General features: G+C 40.7%; 1 protein-coding gene across 7 annotated transcripts in view; it reads left to right on the top strand.

Annotated features, from left to right (window-relative positions):
* LOC128099428 (contactin-4) overlaps positions 1–24,605 on the top strand; it is a 1,007,148-nt gene that overhangs the window by 957,857 nt on the left and 24,686 nt on the right. For 6 of the 7 annotated variants that reach the window (XM_052721339.1, XM_052721341.1, XM_052721340.1 and 3 more), the window contains 2 exons: positions 17,400–17,575; positions 22,738–22,858. In XM_052721339.1, coding sequence (XP_052577299.1) covers positions 17,400–17,575; positions 22,738–22,858 — 297 coding nt within the window. The remainder of the gene's footprint in view (positions 1–17,399; positions 17,576–22,737; positions 22,859–24,605) is intronic. The other variant, XM_052721344.1, reaches the window with a different exon arrangement.

Genomic DNA, 24,605 nt, shown 5'->3' on the forward strand with positions numbered 1-24,605 from the left:
CCCCTTCTTCCCAGAAGCCTTTCCTACTGATCTCTTCTTCCCAGAAGCCCTCCTACTTTTATGTCTTTTGCTTTGTTTGGGTAGATTACAATTATTTCATTTATATTTGCCTATTTATACATTGTGTGTGTGTGTGTGTGTGTGTGTGTATGTGTCTGTCTGTACCTGTGTGTGTGTGTGTGTGTGTGTGTGTGTCTGTCTGTCTGTCTGTACCTGTGTCTCTCTGTGTGTATGCCCATGCTTGCCCTGGAATGTGTGTGGAGACCAGAGATCAAAGGCAAACAGGAAAGTCAATTCTCTTCTTCTCCCATGTGGATTTTAGGGATCTAGCTCAGGTCACCAAGCTTGGTGTCCAGTGCCCTCACCTGCCCAGCCATCTTGCCAGCCTCTTTTTAGTTTTGATCTTTGTGTATGAGTGACCCACTGAATTTAATTAAGGTTGTGTTGCATGAGCGTGGTTGGGAGTTATTTCTCATAAGGTGTTTTTTTTTCTGTTTTAATATTCTAAAGACCAATAAATACAGTATTGCTCCATAAGAGACAGCTGATTCAGACTTTTTCATTGTTGCCTGCCTGGCTTTGTCTTCTTGTGATTCCCCTATCATGAGTATACTATGTTTAGCATTTACAAGGTAGAAGGGCCTGCTGCTCTTTACTTGCGTCTTTCTTGGTCAGCTTCTGTATCTTTGCATCTTTTCTGCCAGCTTTCCCACTTGTCCTCCACCTTCACCATCCTTCACATTGATTAAATGGAAGTTTAAAACTGTTTGACATAGACTCAGATTTGTATGCCTGCTCCACCTAATTTTCAAAACATGAAAAGTTGTACCGTCACTCTAAAAATAAACTGAATTAAGTTGCCTTATACTTCTCTGACCTTCCATTGATTTTTTTTTCTTTTCTTTTTGGGTCAGTAATTCTCAATGAAAGGAAAATGTCCCCTTCTTCTGGTGTGTACAACTGTACTCTTGTGCAGTGACCCTCAAACCTACTCCGGGGAGTTGCCCAGGCTTACAAGAGCATTTTTCAGTAATTGACATCTCAAAATCTAGAGCATTGACAAAGCCTTAGTTGGGAAATCTATTGATTTTCATTCTCTGTTAAGTTTCTAGAATATGTGCACAGATTCTACTCTGAGGCAGGGAGCAGGGCAGGAAGAAGAGTCTCATTAACTCAATCTGTGATGTCTTGTCCAACATGTGTACAAAGGGGGTATTCCAGCTACTGCAAAGGGCTGAGAAGCTATTAATAGTTGTTTTCTAATGATAAGATCCCAGAAAAAGATTCACTTAGAATTACAGATGGAACCCAAGGCAAAGCAGCAAGAATGGACCTGACTGCTGGAGGTTTATGGGTCTGGTCTGGAGTCTGTTCTGCAGAAAGCTTGGGAAATCAATCTTACCATGCCAAATAAAAGAAGACCAGCAAATAAGGCCAACCAAGGAATTAATACCCTCCATCTTAAGCTCCATGAGCCCCTCAGTGACCTCTTCTCAAATCTATAAGCAAACACAGAGGTATGCTTTAGAATGGGAGAATTATCACCTCTTTCCTCAAATCTTTAAACTCAGAAAACTGAAAACATGAGGAAAATTGCTGACAGGAGCAGGTTAAACAGAACTAAGGGATGTGTTCTCATTCTGCGAGGTTGCAGCACCATCTACTGTCTGGGATATTAATCTTTCCTTTACATCAAACCAGTATTCAAATGGGCACGGGCACTCTAGTGTTACTTTACTCATAAGCAACAGGAAAGCTTTGTCTTAAAATTCATTGTTATTGTCTCAAGAAATGCTTGTCATTTCTTTTGGAGTTTAGGTAAATACTCCTTTATTTTGTATCAGTAGATGCAGTAAATGTCCCTCAAATGCAAGACTGTATTTCTTTAATCAGCAAAGACCTCATCGTGCCATATTTTTGCATAGTTTATGGTGTGATTCACTCTATCTTGTTGACACTAATGGGATTCTTTGGGGACCATTTTGCCCAGTGACTCATATGGAAGAATTACTCATGTGTAATAAGTGAAAGCAACAGGCCTATAATTCCTCCTTCCTAAACAGAAAAAAACATTCTAATCATTACTTGATGCAAATGTGTATAAACCTTTTTTAAAATCTTCCATCACAATCAAAGGGATGTCACGGAGTGGTTCTAATTATACTTTAAGTTAAAGATGCTCTTTATTTAATTTGTCATTGAGAAGAGTCTTTTTGAATGCCCTTTTAGATTGTCATTTCTTTTAAACCATAAAGAAAGCTTCAAAAAGAAAAATGTCAAACCAAGATGATAAATTTAGCCAATTCTCTACCTCCACCCCTGATTACTTACTTGCTAGTCTGCTTTTAAGAGTATTCTTATTCATGGCCCTACCGCAGACATGGTCTGGGTTGGTAACTGTGACCCATGGTACCACCGAATGCCATGCAAATTCCCCAGGTCTCAGGCTATGTTGGGATTTGAGGGTCATGCTGCAGCCAGGGCCAAATAGATCTGAGTGGCCTTCACTGCTACAAGGTGCCATGGTGATGTCCAGGCTGGGCTGCAGCTAAGGGACATGTCTCAGTCTGTGGTACTACTGCAGCCAGGGTCTGAGTTGATATCTGTGGCCCATGATACCATCAAAGGCCATACCTGTAGCATGAATCTTACAAGGTCTTATTAATAAAAACAAACCTGGAGCCAGGCATTGGGGTGAACGTTGGAAGATCAGAGAAGCAGAACAAGCCACAGCCACCTCACCTCGCCAGTTCCTCAGCTGATCCTGTTTCCTCAGACTGGAAGCCTCTGAATCCTCATCCAGAATGGATCTCAGCTGAACTGCTGCTCAAAAGCCTAAAAGCTTAACCAGGCTCTAGTTCCTCGTCCTCACTCCTTAAATACTTTTCTGCTTTCTGCCATCACTTCCTGGGATTAAAGGCCTGTGTCACTATGCCTGGCTGTTTCCAGTGTGGCCTTGAACTCACAGATCCAGATGGATTTCTTCCTCTGGAATGCTAGGATTAAAGGCATGTGTGCCACCATTTTCTGGCCTCTATATCTACTGGATGTTCTGTTCTCTGACCCCAGATAAGTTTATTAGGGTGCACAATATTTTGGGGAACACAATATCACCACACATGCCTATGCCAGGAGTCTGGGCTGCCACCTGAGAACAAGGTGACATCCAAGGCAGGCCATATTGGTGCCCCAGGGCCATGCTGCAGGGCCATGCCAATCTGTGTGGCCTGTGCTGCCACCTGGGACCATGGTGTTGTCAGGGCCAGGGCTGCTGCCAAGGGCCATGTCAGGTACAGGACCCTATTACAGCCACGGTCTGAGTTGGTGTCCATGACTCCTGATTCCATCAAAAGTCATGCTGATGCTACAGGTGTGGGCCCATACCTGGGGCCATGTTGGTGCCCAAGGGTTGCTCTGCTGTGGTGGACATGCCAATCTGGGTGGCCTATGCTGCCACCTGAGGCTATGGTGACATCTGAGCCCAGGCTGATGACTGGGACCATGTCAGGGTCCATGGTCCTACTACAGTCTGGATCTGTTATGTCTGTGGCCTGTGGAGCTACCAAAGGTCACATGGATGCCTAGGGGTTGGGACACCCACCACCTGTGGCCATGTTGGTGTCCAAGGGACATGCTGCCACTGGGGTCATGGTTCTACCTGGGCCAGGGCTGCTGCTGAGAGCCATGTCTGGGTCCGTGGCCCTACCACAGCCAGGGTCTGAGTTGATGTCCGTGACTCCTGATATCATTGAAGGCAATGCAGATGCCAGGGATCTGGGCTGCTACCTGTGGCCATGTTGGTGTCTGAGGGACCACACCAATCTGAGTAGCCTGTGAAGCTACATGGGCAGGACCTGGTCTATTGCCATGGGTTATGTCTGGGTTTGTGGCCCAACAGCAGCTACGGTCTGGGCTGATGTTCAAGGTTCATGTTACCACAAGGGTCGTAGGAACCATGAGTGTTGAAATCCAAGGGACGTGCTGAGCCAGCCCTGCCCCTTGCTGCACACTCCAGCAGGAGAGCTGGCACCACTCTTCCCTCCCCCCACCAAGGGGAAAACTGACCCCAGCACTCAGGAGAGATGGCTCCACCTCTCATCACAGGCATGGGAGAGCTGGCCCTGATGGCACAGGCCTAGGAGAGCTGGCTCTGCCCTTTGCCTGAGGGAGTGGTCCCAATGGCCAGGACCAACCAGCTAGCTACCACCCAAACTCATATCCTGGGCCTTGGGTTGGCCCACCCTAAGAGCTGCCCCATCTGTGACCGGCTAGAGTGCTCAAAGGGATCAGTCCTGGGGAACAATAACCACAGGATCTCTATGATTAGAGGTAACAAGAGGATATCTGAGAAGAGCTTTGATGAGGTCCAGTGATGATGGTGTGACAGAGTCCTTGAACCAGACTCACTGCAATGAACATTTTATGGGTGAGGATGATTGGACTAAAGGGGTATACTGCATGACACACCGAAGCTCCCGTGAAGAGGTGTTGGGAAGATGGAGGAGCGACATGGGTTTTTTGTTTGTTTGGTTGTTTTGTTTTGTTTTGTTTTGTTTTGTTTTGTTTTTAATTTATTTGGGGCAGTGATGTGGATGATTGATTGATAAATAAAGTGCTGACTGGCCAGTAGCCAGGCAGGAAGTACAGGTGGGACAAGGAGAGAGAATTCTGGGAAGTGGAAGGCTGAGGCAGGGAGACGCTGCCAGCCACAGAGATGAGCCACGAGCCTTGTGGCAAGGTATAGATTTATAGAAATAGGTTAATTTAAGATATAAGAATTAGATAGCAAGAAGCCTGTCACGGCCATACAGTTTATAAGTAATATAAATCTCTGTGTGTTTGCTTGGGTCCGAACGGCTGCAAGACTGGTGGTGAGAGAGATTTGTCCTGACCACTGGCAGGCTGGGACACAGAAAAACTTCAGCTACAGGGCAGGGGCATACTGCAAGTGTGAGGGGTGGAGATGGAGGTGAGTGAGATTGAAGTGAACGATGTGAAATATCCAAAGAATCAATAAAGAATTACGTTTAATTTTTTTAAAGAGTATTCTTATTGATCATAGAAGCTTTGGACTCCTTCACAAAATTCTTTGCATTTAGAAAGACATCTTTACTGAGAAACCCCGTGACTTCAACATGGCACAAACCCCAAACGAGGACATTTGCTTTCCCTGGTGGCATGTAAAAATAAGAGTAAGGCGAGAATTGTTGAGACCAAGGTTGGATAAAGCACAGGGACAAATAGCCAAATGAATGGAAACACATGAACTATGAACCAATGGCTGAGGGGTCCACACTGGATCAGGCCCTCCGAATGGGTGAGACAGTTGATTGGCTTGATCTGTTTGGGAGGCACCCAGGCAGTGGGACCAGATCTTGTGCTCATTGCATGAGTTGGCTGTTTGAAACCTGGGGCCTATGCAGGATTGTTTGGCTTGGCCTGGGAGGAGGGGACTAGACCTACCTGGACTGAGTCTACCAGGTTGACCTCAGTCTGTGGGGAAGGCTTTGCCCTGGAGGAGATGGGAATGGGGGGGGCGTTGGGGGGAAGGTGAGGGGGACGGGAGGGGGGGAGAACAAGGGAATCCGTGACCGATATGTAGAACTGAATTGTATTGCAAAATAAATTAAAATAAATTAAAAAAAAAAAAAAGAGTAAGGGGATGGACTCTGAATGACTTCCAGACAAGTTATAACTTGTTCTTAAAAACAAACAACTTGTTGTCAATAGTTGAACCAAGACTTGAGAGGCAATCAAGTGTGTTGGGGTGTCATTAGAACATTCTTGTAGCAAAGTAGACACTAGGACCAGGAAAGTTCACTGACTTTGATAATCACAAAAGTGCTTGCTGTATGACATACTTGCCACCCTCGGTTGGCTTGTGACATTTCTGTTTGTGTCAGTCATTCTTATTAAACAGCTCTACTTGGTGATTATTTTCTCTACTCCTTAATAATAGACTGTAAGTTCTCTGCCAGAGGTTATTTGTAAACTGCTTTACAAAGGAGTCTCCATTTTCTACTCAGTTTGACTGGGGTTTTTTCCTTTATGTCATTTATCACATTGCTCAAAGAACCAAGGCACCCGTTAAATACCTGGACTCGGGAGAGTGTTCATACACTGCTGTCCTCTTCTGCAGGGTTAAAGAGACCTGGAGAACAGTGTTGTGCCCTGCAATGCTTGGCACGCAAATGAGGGCCGTTCTGATCAGCCAGCGTTCCGTTCATGCTGGTTTTAGGGCAGCTTCTCTGTGTTCTTAGTATGGCCACCTTATTTCTGCCATTCTTGTGGTTTGCCAGGAATGGAGCCACTGTTGGAGACATGCAGAGTCAAGAGGTCATCACTCAAAGGGAGACTTTAATTGGCAACTATGTGCTGAATAAGTGTGATTTAGATTTACAGGCTGGCCCTGCTTGGATACAATAGGGTGCCTGCTGCCAAAGAGGCAGCTGATGATCCTATGTCCTTTGGGGTAGGGGGTAACTCTTTCCAATTCAGGATTCCATTTCAGAAATTCCTTATTTCCTTTTCTTTCTTCTGTTTTGAACATGTCTTTGTTCTCCAAAGTTTAGAGGCAGGCACGGAATTTGTACCTGTAAATAGCAATAATAAAACAATGTGAAAATGAAAGCATGCATGGATTTCTCAAGGACTCCCCCATATCCCACCCATCCTATGTTCCTGTTCAATTTTTAGAGTTCTCTAAGTAACTCTAGAATAAAAGTACAAATTGAATGTGTGTGTGTGTGTGTGTGTGTGTGTGTGTGTGTGTGTGTGTGTGTTTTAAAATGAAGAATCTAAAACAGTGGCCAAGTAGTGGCACCGTCCAGTAATCCTAACACTCAGGAGGTTGAGACAAAAGAGCAGTTCCAAGGCAGCCCAGGCTTCATGTTATGTCGACTCCTGGCAGTACCAATCTACTTCAGAAAAAATATGGACATTAAAAAAACTACATATAGAGTAAACTTTCATTGTGACAAAAGTTAGCCACTAGACAACAAAGTATCCTCAAATCAACTGCTGACAAAATGGACAGACAGGACATAAAACAAAGGACTACTGATTCTTGCCAAAACAAGTGTGGTTATGGCTTTATCAAAAGGCATCTTCTGAGGCCAGGACAATATGGCACCATCCCTAAAGTGGCCTTCGCAATTCGGAAAAGGTACAGTGCCCTTTTCTTCGAAGGCAGCTAAACAGGCAGTGGGCCGATGGCTTCTGATGTGCTATGGAACAGCAGCTGAAACAGTTATTCTTGAAGAGTAACTAAGCTCACGCCTCTTAATAGTAGACTGGCATTTGATAGAGGGATGTAAAAAAGAACGGGATGCTGAGATAAAGCCATATATACACAGCCAAAAAAAAATGGACAACTAAATTAAAAAACCATCAACAATTTCCAAAATTTAAAACCCTAAATCATGACATGACACTAGTGAAATTCGGGTGTTTCTGGTACATGAACTGCTCTCACCCAATGTGAGGTTGAACTGTTGACCTTATGTACATCCTACTTCACAAATGAGTCTGTCAGATACGCTAAGCCTATAGGCTAAAGATGATGCCCCAACACTACGGAAAAACCTCAGGTGACTGTTCAGGCAGCTGGCTGTTTCTGTCAACTCACAATTTTTTTAGAAGTTGCTTACATGCACTTCCTGTTTTTATTTTTGTTAGCTAGTATTATTTCCTTCTTGGGTCTCTAAGGGAGTTAAAGATTAGTTAGTTATAGTTAAAGATTAGTTAGTTATAGTTAAAGGTTAATTAGTTATAGTTAAAGACTAGTTAAGATAAAAAGTAAATTAGGTACATTTTGGACTTACCAAAATAAGATAGATAATAAAATTATTTTCTCTAAATTTGTCAAATAAAAATAGACTAGACATTGTTTAGGTATTTATTACTTGTATATATTGTATATAATTATTGTACTTTTGTATATAGTTTTTCTTTTGTTAGTTATAACCTTTTTCTTTTTTTCTTTTTATTAAAACAAAAAGAGGAAATATGGTGGTATTTTACTTGTACTGAAATGTGATTTTAATTATATGTTAATAAATAAAGTTGCCTAGGGGTCAGAGCTATTAGAGCCATAGCAAGAGCGTGGCGGTGGTGGCGCACGCCTTTAATCCCAGCACTTGGTAGACAGAGCTAGGTAGATCTCTGTGTGTTCAAGGATACAGCCAGCATTGGAGACACACACCTTTAATCTCAATACCAACCATAGAAGACCTGGAAGTCTCTACCGACAGGCAGTGACAAGGCAGTCACGAGTTTGGGTTTACAACCAATGAGAAGACAGAACAGCTAGACTATATAAAGACATACACACAGGAAGTAGGTCCCTTTTGGAGAGCTCTCTTGGCTGAAGAGGATCGCTGAAGCAGGAAGGGTGAGGCTCTTAGCTCTGACCTCTTGGCTTTCTACTCTGAATCGGCTCTGTGTTTATTATTTAATAAGATGGTTGGTTACATCTACAGCATTGCAAGACACTATTTCAGAAAAGAAAGGAAGGAAGGAAGGAAGGAAGGAAGGAAGGAAGGAAAGAGGGGGGGAAGGAGGAAGGAAGGAAAGAAAGGTCAACTAGAAAGTAATGACCCAACAGAGTATAATAATTAGAAAATGAATCCAGTTTTCTTTAAGGAAGAATTAGTATCAAAAGGCTAAATATATTTTTTAAGCAATGCCTTGCTTCTGACAGTAAGTATTTTATTTCTGTATTAACTCTGATTTTCTTCATTGTGTGATGTGTAGAAATTCATTGTTTAAATTTTAGTGCAATGGTTAATTCTGTTTATTCTTTATTGTAAGTAATGGTAAACTTCAGTTTTTAAACAGCATCTGCTCACCATTTAGAGTTAACTATACTTTAAATTTTACTATTTGTGGCATATTTTATTTTATTTTTTTCTTCTCGTGTGAATGTGTTTTGTGTGATGCATGCATGCATGTATGCATGTTCTCATGTGCATGGGTACACATGTTTGTGCAAGCACATGTGAGTTGAGGCTCGAGGCTGGTAGTGGGAATTTCCTTCTATTGCTCTCTACCTTACCATCTCAGGCAGGGTCTCTCAGTTGAACCCAGAGCTTGCTGATATTGCTAGCCTTGCTAGCCAATTTTGCTTCAAGGATCCTTGTCTCTGCCTGTGTGTTGCAATTAGTGGAGCTGCCCACCCACCTGACATTGTGTCGGTGCTAGGGATCCAATAGCTAGTCCTCATGCTTGTGGGGCAAGCACATTAGCATTTGAGCCATCTCTCTAACCCCTAGGGATGAGTTTTGAATATTTCTATGTTAAATAAAATTCAGACTAAGCAGCCTTCCCTTCTTTCCCTTTTTCCTAGAACAAAGGAAATATCAGAGTAGCTGACTGTGAAGGATGATGAGATGGTTGGAGCGCTCTATTGACTGATGGGTCTGTGGGCCCAGAATCTAAGACAGGAAATGGCCATGGATAGGCACAAAGTGGTGCAGAGGGGGTAGCCAGGGAGGTTGGGGGATTAATAATAAGCACAATAACACAAAAAGAAACTCAAGACAACAAGGAAGCATTTGCAGAATAAGACATATGATGTATGTGTGTGCTTGCTTACTCGTGTGTGTGTGTGTGTGTGTGTGTGTGTGTGTTTGTGTGTGTGTGTGTATAAGATGACATCAGTAACAATGAGCACATTGAGTGTCCCTATATGCGTTTCTCAAAAATATACTCAACTAAAAAACACTGGGGTTCTGGAAAGTGACTGATTCTAGGGATATAATAAAGGGAAAATGTAAGATAAGCCTAGGGCTGAGGAGATGGCTCACTGGGCAAGCACTTTCTGTGAAAGCATGAGGACATGATGTCAATCTCCAGCACACGTGTGAGAGAGAAATGCTAGGTATGGCTACATGTGTATGTGCCTGTAACCCAGCACAGACTTGCTGAAAAATAGTAAGCTTTAACAGCCCCACCTACCTCTCTCCCTCTCCCTTTCCATCTTTCCGTGTGTGTGTGTGTGTGTGTGTGTGTGTGTGTGTGTGTGTGTGTGTGTGTATGTGTGTGTATCTCCCCTCCCCACTCTTCCCTCATACAAGAGAGTTCTAGAACATCTTTTGGGACCAGAATGTAGGGAAATGCTGAGTGATAAAATGTCAACAGGACAGAGACCCCCAGCTTTAAAAGATTCTCATTGGCCCAAAATGGGGAAGTTAAAGCATCAAAATATTGACAGTGGTATCTTATAAACTGTTGGATAAAATAAGTCGTGAGTTGTTGCCAATGTTTTTAAATAAATAAACATATTACACACCGGGTGGTGGCACACGCCTTTAATCCCAGCACTCGGGAGGCAGAGGCAGGTGGATCTCTGTGAGTTCAAGGCCATCCTGGGCTACAGAGTGAGTTCCAGGACAGACTCCAAAGCTACACAGAGAAACCCTGTCTTGAAAAACCAAAAAAAAAAAAAAAAAAAAAAAAAAAAATTACAGAGAAAATAACATTTTCCCCTAGAGTAGAATGTCACTTGGTAAATGTTCCTAGGATGGTGGCCACAAAGGATCATTTAGAGATAGTTGATTCAGGCAGGAATTTTCTGTATAAACTCAGAACACCTTCCTACAAACTATTAAGCCAGGCAAACACCATTGTGAGGTGGTTGCTGCCAGAAGGAGGAAATCGGTAAATATAAGATGCAACAGAGCTTATCCAGCCTGGCTGGACATTATTGCCACTTTGTATCCATTTCTGGTGGTTCTTTTATTCATTTGAATACCTCTCCAAATGGATATGCATGGTCTCCTCAGGAAACCCATTTTCCTGTTAGAAAGATCCAATGATTAGACAGTCCTCTATGAGGGGGTAAAACTGTCCTGTTGCTCCTTCCTTTCTACTGTGGGAAAACACAAAATAAGTGATTAAGCTTCTGCCTATAAACCCTTCATGGGTTTGAAAGCTCTCGTCACATCTCTTAATTTCTCTTTCTTGTACTGAACATCTTCAGTGATTTTTGCTGTTTAAATGTACTAGATTCTTCAGTAGCATGTGTGTCCTAATCTGTCAGTGACTCCAACGGACACTAGCGGTAAACTGTGCCCTGACTAATGTAAAATACAGCTGGATTATTGCCTCCTTAAACTAGAATAGCACAGGCAATGAGTTCAGCATAAGATTGCATTAGCTTTCTTTGGCAGTTACATGGATACCTTACATACTGAAATATTCATCTTGTCTTTGGGCACTGCCAATCCTGTAGAATGTACTGAGGTTGCTAATTTTTAAAAGTACAGCCTTTTGCCATTATCCCTCTTAAATTTCATCCTAGATTTAAAAAAAAAGAAAGAAAGAAAGAAAGAAAAGAAAAGAAAACATGGCCCAGCTTGAGTCACTGAGAATCTTGATTTTCATCTAATATTTAAGACATCCCTTTTTTATATATCTTACAAAAAATTGATAAATTGGCTTATCCAGCATTGATATTATTTTTATTGAAAAGTAGGGGCCAACTGCACAGTGTTGAAGATGACCCACAAGCATGTGACCTCTAGGATTATTATCATCATCCATCAGCAGCCTTTCCTGTGGCATTTACCTATTGTTAAAAAGCAGTTCTTTGTTCATGCTCCCTTACATCATTAAAAGCAAACTAACTATTAGCTCTTTGGTGTGTTCCAAGACTTTGAAGAGTCCCATTCTTTTGAATGAATAGATATAATATATCTATTATTTTTAAATGAATAGATATAAACACACACACACATATACACATACACACATACACACACACACACACACACACACACACACACACACACACACACTTCCTTAATAGGCACCAAGTGAATATCTTAGCACTATGATTGAAATGAAAAAAAAATTATAAAGCAAAGTGAGACATGATATGCAGGAAACAACATCAAAACTAGAATCATTGGACTTGGGGAGATGGTTCAGCAGGTAAATTGTTTGCCATACAAACAGGAGGCTCTAAATTCTAATCCCAAAACACACACAAAGCTGCAGGTGGTGTGCCTATAATTACAGAACTCCCATCATGTGATAGGATGTGGAGATAGAAGGACCCCAGAGGCTCACAGGCACCAGCTAGGCAAGTGTGCACAGACTAACAACACAGACCTGCCTCAAACAAGGCAGAAAGCAAGGACTGACACAAAGTTGTCTCTTTACCTTGGTGTGTGCACAGAGGTATGTGCATGCCTGTACTCACACACAGACACATAACTATTTTTTAAATAGAATTATTGTCCCATGAGCCCAAAGTGCTATTTTAATTAATGTATATTCACTTTAAAATGATTCATTTTATTATGGCATTTTTATACATGTATATCGTTGGTAATATTCAATCCCCATTACTTGCTCATGTCCTTCCTTGCCTTCTCTGTGCTTCTCTTCCTTTCCCATCATGTCATATATAAATATATATATATGTATAGATATAGATATAGATATAGATATAGATATAGATATAGATATAGATATAGACAGTCTCTCTATAGCCCTGGATATCCTAGAACTCACTATGTAGACCAAACTATCCTTGTACTCACAGAGATCTGCCTGCTTCTGCCTCCTGAGTGCTGAGATTAAAGGATTGCACCACCATGCCCAGCCTTTTATATCATTGTTATTATTATTATTATTATTATTAAATCTAGAATCCATACACAGGAGAAAACATGTGGATAACTGTCTTTATGAGACTGGCTTATGTGACTTAACATGATTGTTTCTGGTTCCATCCATTTCCCTTGAAATAATGTAATTTTGTTCTGTTTTTATGGCCAAACAAAATTCCATACCACATTTTCTTTATTCTTTACCCATTCATCTACTGATGGACATCTAGGCTGATTTCATAATCTGGCTGTTATGGAGAGTACTTATTTCATAAACATAGTTGTGTGGTATCTCTGTCATATGACCAAAGCCACTTGTTTCTACAGATAATTCTAATTCAGAATGTCTTTTCAAGCATCATCAAGTCAAGATATCAAATGGCTTGGATATATATTATCATGTTCACATCCATTTGCTAATCTGATTATCTAAATGTCTAATGATTAACTTTTCCAAGTGCTAGAACAAATCACTTGGTTTATCTAGAAATAAGTAATTTCTATAAACTCTTAGTAGCTTAAGCAGTTATAAATAAATGTCAGTCAACATCAGTGATCCAGAGTCCCGGATCTGTCACTCTCCAAGTTGGAAACAGGAAACTGCCACAGAATGGTTGTTCCCGGATGTTGTTGGTCCTACTTACTGTTGTCACTTAATTACAACCAGATTCAAACAGCATCTTGAGTTCAATTGCCTCTGACAGTCCTGTGCACAGAACAACAGTACGAATGACTTGTCAAAACACAAGTCATAAATACAGGTCCTTCGTGATCTTGATGAATTAAAACCAAAGGAAGGGAGACAGTTTGTTATGGCAAGAAGCCATCTGTTTATTTGTGTACAGCAGTTGTATTCAAATTTAAGGAAATTAATCAAAAGCATCAGAATTCCTAACACAGTAACTAAAGTGCTGAAGAAGTAAACACTGATAAAACCAGGGACCAAATGAGGTTTTCAGGCTCTTTAGTTTAATCTGCTATAGACCCTGGGAGAGCTCTCTGGTGTGTGGACACGCATGACTTACTTTGCATTGATTGTTGCTGCTTCAGAGCTCAGAGCATGGATTGACAACTAGCACAAAATAAATGAATTAGCTGTTGTCAGTACTACAACTGGGCCAGCATGATCCTTTATGTAAGATACCCAACTGATCCTTGGTTAACAGGCATGAGAATTTCATTAACAAAAAAATCTGTCCCAGATCCCTAAATGTGCTGGGGATGTGACTCAGTGCTATAGAGTATGCAAAGCCATGGGTTGAACTTTCAACACAAAAAGAGAGAAGTTTCACAAAGAAAAAAATACAATTTGAAATGCCTGTAGACTTTGGGGTTTGTGCAGACTCCTTGCTGATAACCCAAACTTCAGTTTAATGCCTGGACCTTTGATTCTACTCTCACGTTTAGTGTGTAGACTTGCCACTAGAGGCAGCATTTTAGGGATCGCTACCATTTACCTCCTTGTAATAGTAAGTTCATTACTTTCACAGTACAATTTGTATCCTGTAGCAGAAACTCTTAGAATCCTTTCTGCACTTAAATATCTTCAGTAGTCTACATGTAATAAAGAGTAAAATTTGCTGTCTTATGCCCTTAGCCTTCTAATCTGAAAGACTTATGATGATGTTAGGGTCCTGGAGAAGTCCCACAAAAGACTACCATCCACATATTCAATCAACAAGAGAATTTATTTTCTCAAGAAAGATTCTAGTATACTGGGGCCAACTATCCCACACAAAGGCAAAATGGCGATGACCCTGAGAAGACCTCACAGGCTCCTTTTAAGCACAGCCAAAGGGAGGTCCTACAGCAGTTAGGTCATTTTATCTACAATTGGCTTAAGCAAGTGGCAATCATATTAGTATGTTCTTATTGGTCAGACTAGTTAAGGGTTGGCTAAGGCTACATTTTTTTCCATTTTGGGGCAGGCCTGGACAAGTCCCAGGCTTTGCCCTTATTTGGTTATCACCTTGCTTGCTGACTATGGCTCAGGCCTGGCCTGGCCTGGTACTCCATGTACCAGGCCTCCTCGCCTTTGCTGTTGGGGGTGTTGAAGATTGAATGTCCTTTGATTCACTTGGATTTGAGTTTTGTTCAGGGGGATAGATATAGATCTATTTCCATTCTTCTACATGCTAGCATCCTGTTATGACAGCACTATTTGTTGAAGATGCTTTCTTTTTTTCCATTGTATAATTTTCCTACCAGAGAGATTTTAACCCAAGCAATTCTTTTAATAAATGATTATACATCTCATAGGCTGAAACACAGTCCTATAAATATGGAAGATATTTAATTTTTGTTCTCTTTGTTGTTGATGATGGTAGTAACTTTGAATTCATCTTGATTGCAATTATTTACTTTAGTTTACTTTATGGACATTTGAGGAGTGTGACTGAATAAGATTTCATTCATGAGGCATGTATATAGACATACTGTGTTGAATCCATATTGCTTGTTACCATTGTACTCTCTGACATCATTTATGAAACCCTGTAGTATTGTAAAGAACCACATGGTGGCTGGGAGTTGACAAACCTTCTCTGCTAAGCAAGCCTGTTACAACCCAATTAAAACAAAAATGCAAAGGAGTAACAATGAAAACTAATACTCTTTTAAAAATATTTATTTCAGTTATGTATGCATGTTTGTGTGGATGTGGGAAGAGGCAACAGATACCCCTGGATCTAGAGTTACAGGTGGTTGTAACCTGCCTGGCAACAATGCTCAGAACAATCAGGTACTCTGGAAGAGTACATGCGCTTAAGCACTGAGCCATCTCTCCAGCCCAAAAAGTAATATTCTTTATTTTGAAGAAGCAATATACAGATTTCATCTTCTTCATGGTATTCATTACCTTTATGATTATATTTCTAATAAAATTCCTTAAAAAGTCTACTAGTTTCAAAGTGGCAATCTATAAATTGACACATTATGCAGATTATAAAGTAGCTTGATAAAGATATAAGCTGATCTATACTAAGTTGGATGGAATGAGGTACTTTATCTGCACCACATGTAAGAAATAAATCAATGGAAAGGAAAAAAAAGAATAGCCTCAATTCTACTCAGAACAATCTCAGAACTTCATTGGTTTAAAAGGTTGGCACCCCAAACCCTGAGGCTCGGTATCAAAGCAGACAGGAAAACCTTGTACAGGGCCTGAAAATCAGTTTTTGTTGTAGACAGTAGGGAGTGGAGTGGACCTGGTGAAGCCAGGCCCAGAAACTGCTGGGGTTTTATTTTGTTGTTGTTTTGTTGTTTGTTTGTTTTTTAAATAAACTTCAGGGTGGGACATAAAGACAAATTACCTATATTTTGTGATCTTACTCCAGAGTTTGTGATGGGTGTTATCTACTTTCTGAATTCCCTAGGCAATGGATTTCTTAAAGCCCTGGCCCTGATTTTAGGCCCTGGTTTGGGGTTAGGGGTGTTTCCTTTATCGTGTTTACAAGTGATGTAAAACAGAACAACTGAAAAATGATAAGCCTGAAGATGGAGGGAAATTCCACCTACATGAAAACAATAGTTTCACTGCTTCTCAGCCTTCTGCTAAGGGCAAGGGAAAACAAACATTTTATGTGGGTGTGGTTTGATTTTACTTTGTGTGGGAATTTTTTTGCTTTGTTTTATTATCCTGTCTTTGACTATTACTCTCAATTTGCTATACTAAAACACTAATTACTTTTACAATAACCACACAAACAAACAAAACCTGAAAAGTCAAACAAACTTCAAATTACATGGATTTTCCTGCTTGTATGGGTATAAACTGATGGCATGAGTGCTCCATGGTATGGTTAAAGGGAAGGTTTTTATTGTGGGTATGCGAGAAAGAGAACAGCCAGAGGCATCTGGAATTGTCCAGAGCAGAGAGAAAATAGTAAACTAAGTAAAGCAGCAGACTGTCCCTGGCCATGAGAGAACCAGGAATGTATATGTGAGGGGGGCGGGTACTGAGAGATAAAGACAAAGAACTTTTGGACAAAAGAGAGGGAACATAGCAGAAATAGCAGGGTTATAAGGAGAAAGAGTCAGTGATGGGAGGGAAGCCCATGAGCTGGGGAAATCTGGGATAGGGAGGAGGTGAGAAGGACTAGGATGTTAGCATGAACTCTGGAATGTGTAACAGGTATTCGTGATACTGAGGGAGCATGTGCTTTGGTATGCTAACAGGCACCACAGATAGTCATTTGTCCCTTCTGCCAATGATAAAGGAAATGACTACTTTGGTAGAAGGATCTGGATTCACAAGATCCTGAGAGATGCTGTCTTTTGTCTAACCTCCAGAAGAGTTTCCTTGAGACCTATCAGTATATAGATATGAACAGAGATAGAGCTTTTAGTGAGACCAGAGAGATATGCAAACCTTTAAAAAATAGCATCTCTCAGAGTAGCTGCCAGCCAGTGGGCCTTTGTGTGCTTGTCTCCAGAGATATCGCCTCCTGGCTCCTGGGCCAAATCCTATGAAAGTGCACATAGCGAGCAGCTTCATCTGTTTTTATTGAAAATAACCCTGTGTCTCAGTCTGGGCTTCTCAGGTGACTGAAGCTGGTTGCTCTCAGCTTAAGAAAGATCACCAAACCAGCTACTTCCCTTCTGCTCCAGGTTCTACACTACATTTCCACATAAACTGTATCAAGGTTGTTGCTGTTTGTTTTGGGTGAGGGCTAGGGAGAGTTTGGAGGTTCTGGAGATTGAATTCAAGGCTTTACATATGTATGCAAGGAACATTTTACTACTAAGCTTCGACCACAGCCCTTGTTTTCTTTCAAATTCCAGACCCAACCAAGGTGATGGTTCCCCCTTCCAGCATGGATGTTACCGTTGGAGAAAGCATTGTTCTTCCATGCCAGGTGACACATGATCACTCCCTGGACATTGTGTTTACTTGGTCATTTAATGGACGCTTGATAGACTTCGACAAAGATGGAGACCACTTTGAAAGAGTTGGAGGGGTAAGTATCAATGTCATGCTATCCATGGGAAACAGCACAGCAAAAGTTCCGCACACTGACCCAAATTAATATGTTTGCATTAACTTAGAAACATATGTAAAGTTGTTGTTGAAGCATCTTATTTCACAGAACTCTGGGTTAATTCCTGCTCCTTTCTGCTTCACTTACGAGGAAGTGATGTCATAGATAGCATGCATAACCAAGCTGATGTCAGGTTAACTATTTACTGCTGTGTGTGAAGAAGGGAACTGAGGTTCACAGGAGATATATGAAGGGCCTTTTCCCTACATCTACATCTACATCTACATCTACATCTACATCTACATCTACATCAGGTTTGAACTTCCCAGCCCAAGCTCTACTTCCATATCATATAATATGCCCTCAAATGGTTAATAAAGTATTTTAAATATAGTTTCCTTATATGCCTTCAGGTTGCTATTGTATTCCTCTGGGCTTTTATGGGAGACTCATCATCACAAAGTTGGCACTTGTTCTCTTGATTCTGCAAATACACTGAGGTGATTTATCATCTCCATGGAGTCTGAATCCAAATGCTTCAATTTTTGAAATGCCTTACTCTTCAGTATAATATATATTACCATTGAATATGTGCCAAGAGAAACTTAAATCTAGAATAATTTGTGTCTATCACAAACTTTTTCAACAATTATTTTTCAGCATTATACAGCTCTACATTTCCTTTGGTAAGGAATACTCACTCTGATGACCACTTCCTGGGAAGCTCTAATCAGAAAGCACCAGAGTATAAAACTAGGGCTATGATTTGAAAAGCCCTTCCCTCCCTCAACTGCCACAGAAATATGATTATCTGATTTGCCCATCTCATCTCATGTCTGTCCCTTTAGGTGGAGGATAAATGCCCTGAAGCTAACAACTCCTTCCATGAAATATATTAGGAATATGTTTCCCACCTAACTGCTGTAACAATTCTATCCATTACATGCATGCTTAGTTTGTTGGAGTTTGAGTTGCAGAGCACTAAAAGGGATTTGAATGACTATTCTCTCAATTCTCCCAAGGATGATATCACTTTGGATACACAAGAGAAAAGTTAATTCATTACACCAATGCCTCTGTTTGTTAGGAATTTTCTCTTGGAATATTGGTTGAATAAGACTGGATGGCATTGCCATGGTTAACCATTCTGGATTTTTTTCATGTAGTCCAGCTTAGTGAGAGTAATTCTGCTTACTGAAGTATTGGTGATATCAAATTTTTGTTTGTTTGTTTGTTTGTTTGTTTTTCAAGACAGGGTTTCTCTGTGTAGTTTTGGTGCCTATCCTGGATCTTGCTCTATAGACCAGGCTGGCCTTGAGCTCACAGACATCTGCCTGGCTATGCCTCCTGAGTGCTGGGATTAAAGACGTGTGCCACTCCCACCTGTCGATAGCAAATTCTTTTCAGTCTAAAAATATACTTAGCCCTATACCTACCACAAAAGTAATATTTTTAAAACTCTAATGGCTGTGTACTCTGAAAGAAGGGTGATATTAATTGTAATACCAGGGCCGTATACATTGAGAAAACCCTTCATCAACTAAATTGAGTAGTTGCTTTTCACATTAAAACCAACTCTGTAGGCAAAGTCAATATGAAAAGTATGATCTTAGAGAATTTCATAAGCAGTAGCTATTTAGAATGGATTGGTGATTGAGGACTGAAAAAGATGCCTGGCCAATCAGACCTAGTAGCCACTATGCGCCATTTCAGCTGAAATACAGAGGGAGACATCTTAATGGAACAGAGGACCAAGGAATGCTTAGCATCCACAGAAGTGCTCTCATTCAGCTGTCTGTAGTGGCACACGCCTGTAATCCCAGCATTCAGGAAGCAGAAGCAAAAGGAGTTGAGTTTGAGATAGCCTTTGGCTGTGTAGTGAGGTGTAGGCCATCCTGATTTCAATAGTAAGACCTTGTCACACACACACACACACACACACACACACACACACACACACACACACACACACACACACACACACACAAAAAAAAACCAGAAATTAAAAACCAAAAATTGCTTTCATTTGCTCTTCATATGAGATACACCTCTCTCTTCCGTGCAACTCGTACTGTCAGGAGGAACAGCTCTCCACTATACTACAAAGAGAGGGAAGCAGGTTAGCCCCCATGTCACCCGTGTTGATAATGTCAGGATTTCACAGTTGAGGAAAGGATGTGCCGTTCTGAACTCAGACCCACTTGAGTTTATGCCTCCCAAGTCAGCATAAGAAACAACGGTGGGCAGGTTCAGCTTATTCGTGGTATTTGAAAAGTTGTTTGTTCTTCTCTCATGTCCTCCAGTGCCTTTTCAGAAAGAGAATGGAGGAGCCCACAGTTGGAGTAGGGGCTAAATATACTGGAACTCTTTTGTTCTGTTTGGTAGGAACATAAATGTAGACCACAGTAGCAGTTTAATCTGAGTATTTCTAAGGGAAAGAACAGCCTCACTCTGTGAGACTCTTACTTCATTCCTTACTTTAAAGGTTTTTTCAGTTTGATTTTAAAGCTATAAATCTCACTAAAATTTAAGAATAGCTAAGACACACTCTTAGTCACATCTACAAAATTGTGAAAGTAGGTTGCTATGTGCTGAAATAAGTTTCTTTGACACTCATCCCCTGGCGAATAAAATGAATCACTGAGACAGGGTAAATATTTCCTTAAGGCCAATATAGCTTCTACCTTAAAATCAACATGGCTTCCATTTTAAAGTAAATATGTCATCCACCTTAAAATCAATATGATTTACCACCCTTCTGTACACATTTCCATCATGAGGTTTAGTTCTTATTTACATCTCTACTTAAAGGCCCAACATGTGAACTATTTTAGGTTCATAATGCTGGTTCCTATTACTTGCAAGGTACCTAATCATTTATCAACCATCTTATTATATATTAGCTCTCCAATCCTCACAGATACCCTATGAAATAGGTTAGTGATTATCATCCCATTTTTTAATACTAAGATGTGATCAGTGTACAGTGGTATTGGATGAGAACACAAGTGTTATAAATAAAAGAACTTTCAGATAAAAAAAGATCTCACCTCTTCTTGAATTAGATTTAAGGCCTTTGACATGATTGTTTCACAAAGAAAATTGGTCACAGCCATCAGTAAGAGGAGTTTAAATTTACTCTATGCTTCATAGTCTGTGAAGAGATTTCAAACTAGTACCCAGGCTCATCTGACCCTCACAACATGACACAGTAGGGAAGTCATCTCTCTTGGAAAGGTCAATAAATGGAGAGGCAGACAGATTAAGAGACTTAGATGAAACCACACAGCAGAGATGGGCCCCAAACAACTAGGTCCCCAAACTGCAGCTCTGCCTTCAAGACATACTCCTGTCTTTCTTCTTCTAATCCTACCAGCAACAATTGGCCCTCAGGATTTTTTCTTTGCCCTCGGTAAATATGAGTGTGACCTATTTTACTAAAACAAAAGAAGAAACTGAGAACTTCGTACTTTCTCTCTTCCTTTTTCTTTTGTTTTGTTTTTGTTTTTTTTCGGGGGGGGGGCGAGTTGTTGTAGTTTGAGACAAGGTTTCTCTATGTAGCCTTAGCTGCCCTGGAATCCACTATGTAGCCCAGGATGCCTTACACTCACAGATATCTCTCTGCCTGCCTCTCTGCCTCTCGAGTCCTGGGATAAAAGGTGTATGCCACCACTACCTGGCTAACATGCTACTTTCAAATAGGGATTAAGTTCTTCCCTGGGGAGGAGTATATAATTATTATCACTAACAAGGATGGGGGCTGGGAGGTGGCTCAGTGGTAAATACTAGTCTGCTGATCACAGAACCTAAATTCAATCTCCCAGAACTCATATAAAACCAAGGCATGGTGGAATATGCTTCGAAACCCAATGCCAAGGAGACAGAGATAGGCAGAGTCCCTAGATTGATTTGCCAACCAGTCTTATCTACTTGGCAAGTTTTAGGCCAATAAGAGACCTTGTATCAAATGACAATGTAGACAACACCTAAGGAATGACACCCGAGGCTGTATTCTTCTCTACATGCACCCACCACATGCATGCACCAGCATGTACACAAACATGTATACACATGTGTACATATATGCATATGTATGCATACACAGAAAATAACAGGAATTGGAACTGTCTTTTGCTACATATATAGCTTATAGAAAGTTGCCTAGCCTCTTTATGTTAGAGTTTTCTCATCTGTCAACAAGCTAGCAAGAGTCCCTGCCTCATAGAACACGTGGGAATTGAGTGTGTTAACATAACTAAAGAACTTGGAAAATTCGGGATGTATGCAAAGACCTATTATGTGTCATTCGTTATCAGTGCTCTTTGGAGGAATAGCAACTTCAAAGTCTGTGTCAACTTCCTGTTTTGTAGTTTGGATTCAGAAAGAAGGGAGCATTTCTAGTCACCACAAAGTGGTGACTTGTTTATTCTCCAAGCTTCTCAATATCCAGGCAGTAAAATTAAACTTCAAGGTGGAGCAGTCTAGTGGAGAGATCACTTTGTATTTATGAAAAGTCATTTTCTGGTGAACAGTGTAGAAATGGTTTTGGGGCACATAGGCATCCATACTAGGATGTAATTAGTCCCATTCATCTGCTAATCAAACATGCATTTGGCATTTAGAAAACAAATTAGCACTATTCCACACTAGATGATTCAAGATTTCCTTAGAGAGTCTGGCCTTCATAATCCTTTAATTCAAACCTGAGAGCAATCAAAATGCTGGCTGCAAGACAGGGTTCTGCAGAAAAATGCAGATGCCTCTAAACGTAGATTTGCCTCCCCTTTCCAAATATAGAATTTCAAAGTCTCAGAATGCAAGCACAGGCAATAGGCTCAGAGCATGCTGAAGGGAACCCATAAGGCTCAATCAAAAACCACGTTGTGTAACTTTGAGTGATGCCAGCAGGGATAGCCAACTGATCCAGACACCTGAGCTCCCGTGGAAGATAAGCTCTCTGAAAACATTGGTGTTCTTATCTCTCAGGCTGGCTCACATAGTTTTAATAGCCATGGCTTGCATCACTAAGGTTTTCATCAGCCGGTGTAAAATAAATCCATTAGTCATAGTGTCCTTCATGTGATAATGATATTTAGGGCTCATTAAAAAGTAATTGTAGTCACTTTCCTCTACTTTATCAGCAGGATTCAGCTGGTGATTTGATGATCCGAAACATCCAACTGAAGCATGCTGGGAAATATGTCTGCATGGTCCAAACAAGTGTGGACAAACTCTCTGTTGCTGCTGACCTGATTGTAAGAGGTATTGGGCTTTTGTTTTTGTTTATGTATTGCTTGTTTTTTGCCCTTTCAATATTTCTATGGTATGTACTCTGCCACAGCAACATAAAACCTCAGTGGTTTTGAATTATGTTTTTTTTAAAAAAAAAGAAAGGCATAAGCTAACCATTATGCACAGTGGTTAACAGTCTATAATTTTCCGAACACGTATTTTTTTCATAAAAGATGGATAACCAGAAAGTGCTCTGAGTTGATTCAGTTCTCCTACTGAAAAGGACTCCTAGTGAATATCCCAATTATGACTACTAGGTTGACAGAATGTTCTAGAATAACTTCAGATTACCAAAAAACCATTAGTTAAAAAAGTGATTCAACTAACTGTTCTGTGTTTCATCTGACTGAATCACATTAATGTTTTAGGCTAGTGGTATAACAGGGCTTAAGTAAATTCATTTTTCCCAAAAGTACTAGGGTTTTGTTTATCACTCTGGAGGCCAGGGGATCTGGGAGAATGGAGCCGATAAATGAGGCAGACTAGTCTCATGCAATTGCCAACTTTATTCAGAGCATCAGACAATATATACTCTTAGTGTTAAGAAAGGCCACCTAAGTAAAGGCTTCATAAATTCAAGCTGTATACAATCACAAGGACACTCCGCACATGGCAAAATCATGTTTTTCCACAGAGGCATGTAAACATTTAATTGAATAACAGCAGCAAGCAATAATGAGTAATCGGAATAATGAGTAAACTCCCTTCTTCCTGCCAAACCTGGAAGGAGCAGGAAAACACATTCCAAGAACAATTTTGTGTTTTGAAGAAACTGAGGTCACAAGACTCTCATCTTGTTTTATTGGAGTTTTCTCAAAAAGCACTCAGAACTCTCACACAACTCCATTCCTAGACTGTGTTCTGACAAGGCTGCCCTGATTTTAAAATATGGCTTGATAAGGAAACCCTTGCTTAAAATGTAGTAAATAGGAGGGCACGCCATACAGAATACAGACTCTTAGTACTAACTGTAGAATGAAGTTTCTCAGTCCCACCCAGGCAGCAGCAACTTTTATAAAATAATCACTCAGAGGCTTAATATTAATTACAAACTGTTTGGTCTATGTCTCAGGCATATTGTTAGCTAGCTATTACATCTTAAATTAACCAATTTCTATTCATCTATATATTGCCATGTGGCCATGGAATTACCAGTCTGCTGGTATCTTGTTCCTTGGATGGCTGAATGGCGTCTGTCCTGACTCCACCCTTCTTCCTCCTGTCTCTCTACCTAGATCTTACCCTGTGTTGCCATAGGCCAAAACAGCTTCTTTATTACCCACTGATAGCAACATGTATTCATAGCACATGGAAAGACCATTACAGCAACTAACAGGAACTAAGTTAAACCTTTCATCTATGGCTACCCTGAATGAGTCCACCAGCTGAAGAAAATGCCAGGCTTCAAATCAATTTATAAAAGAAATGTAGCGTTTTTAAGATTTTTCATTTTTAAAGAGAGAAGGTGGCATAGTGCAGTCTGACTTCAAACTCACAATCTTCTTGCCTTGGCTGCTCAAGTGCTAGGATTACAGATGTGTGTGCCACCACACCCAACCAACAGCAAAAAGAAAAAGGGGGTTGTCATTTTATTTCATGTGAATGGGTGTTTTATCTACATATATCTGTGTGCCATGTGTGTGCAGTACTCATAGAGACCAGAAGAGGGTCGTAGATCCCCAGGGTCTGGAGTAACAGTTGGTTGTAGGTCACAATA

The sequence above is a fragment of the Peromyscus californicus genome, unplaced genomic scaffold, assembly GCF_007827085.1.
Source record: "Peromyscus californicus insignis strain IS unplaced genomic scaffold, ASM782708v3 Scaffold_6__1_contigs__length_162567912, whole genome shotgun sequence".
Lineage (NCBI taxonomy): Eukaryota > Metazoa > Chordata > Mammalia > Rodentia > Cricetidae > Peromyscus > Peromyscus californicus.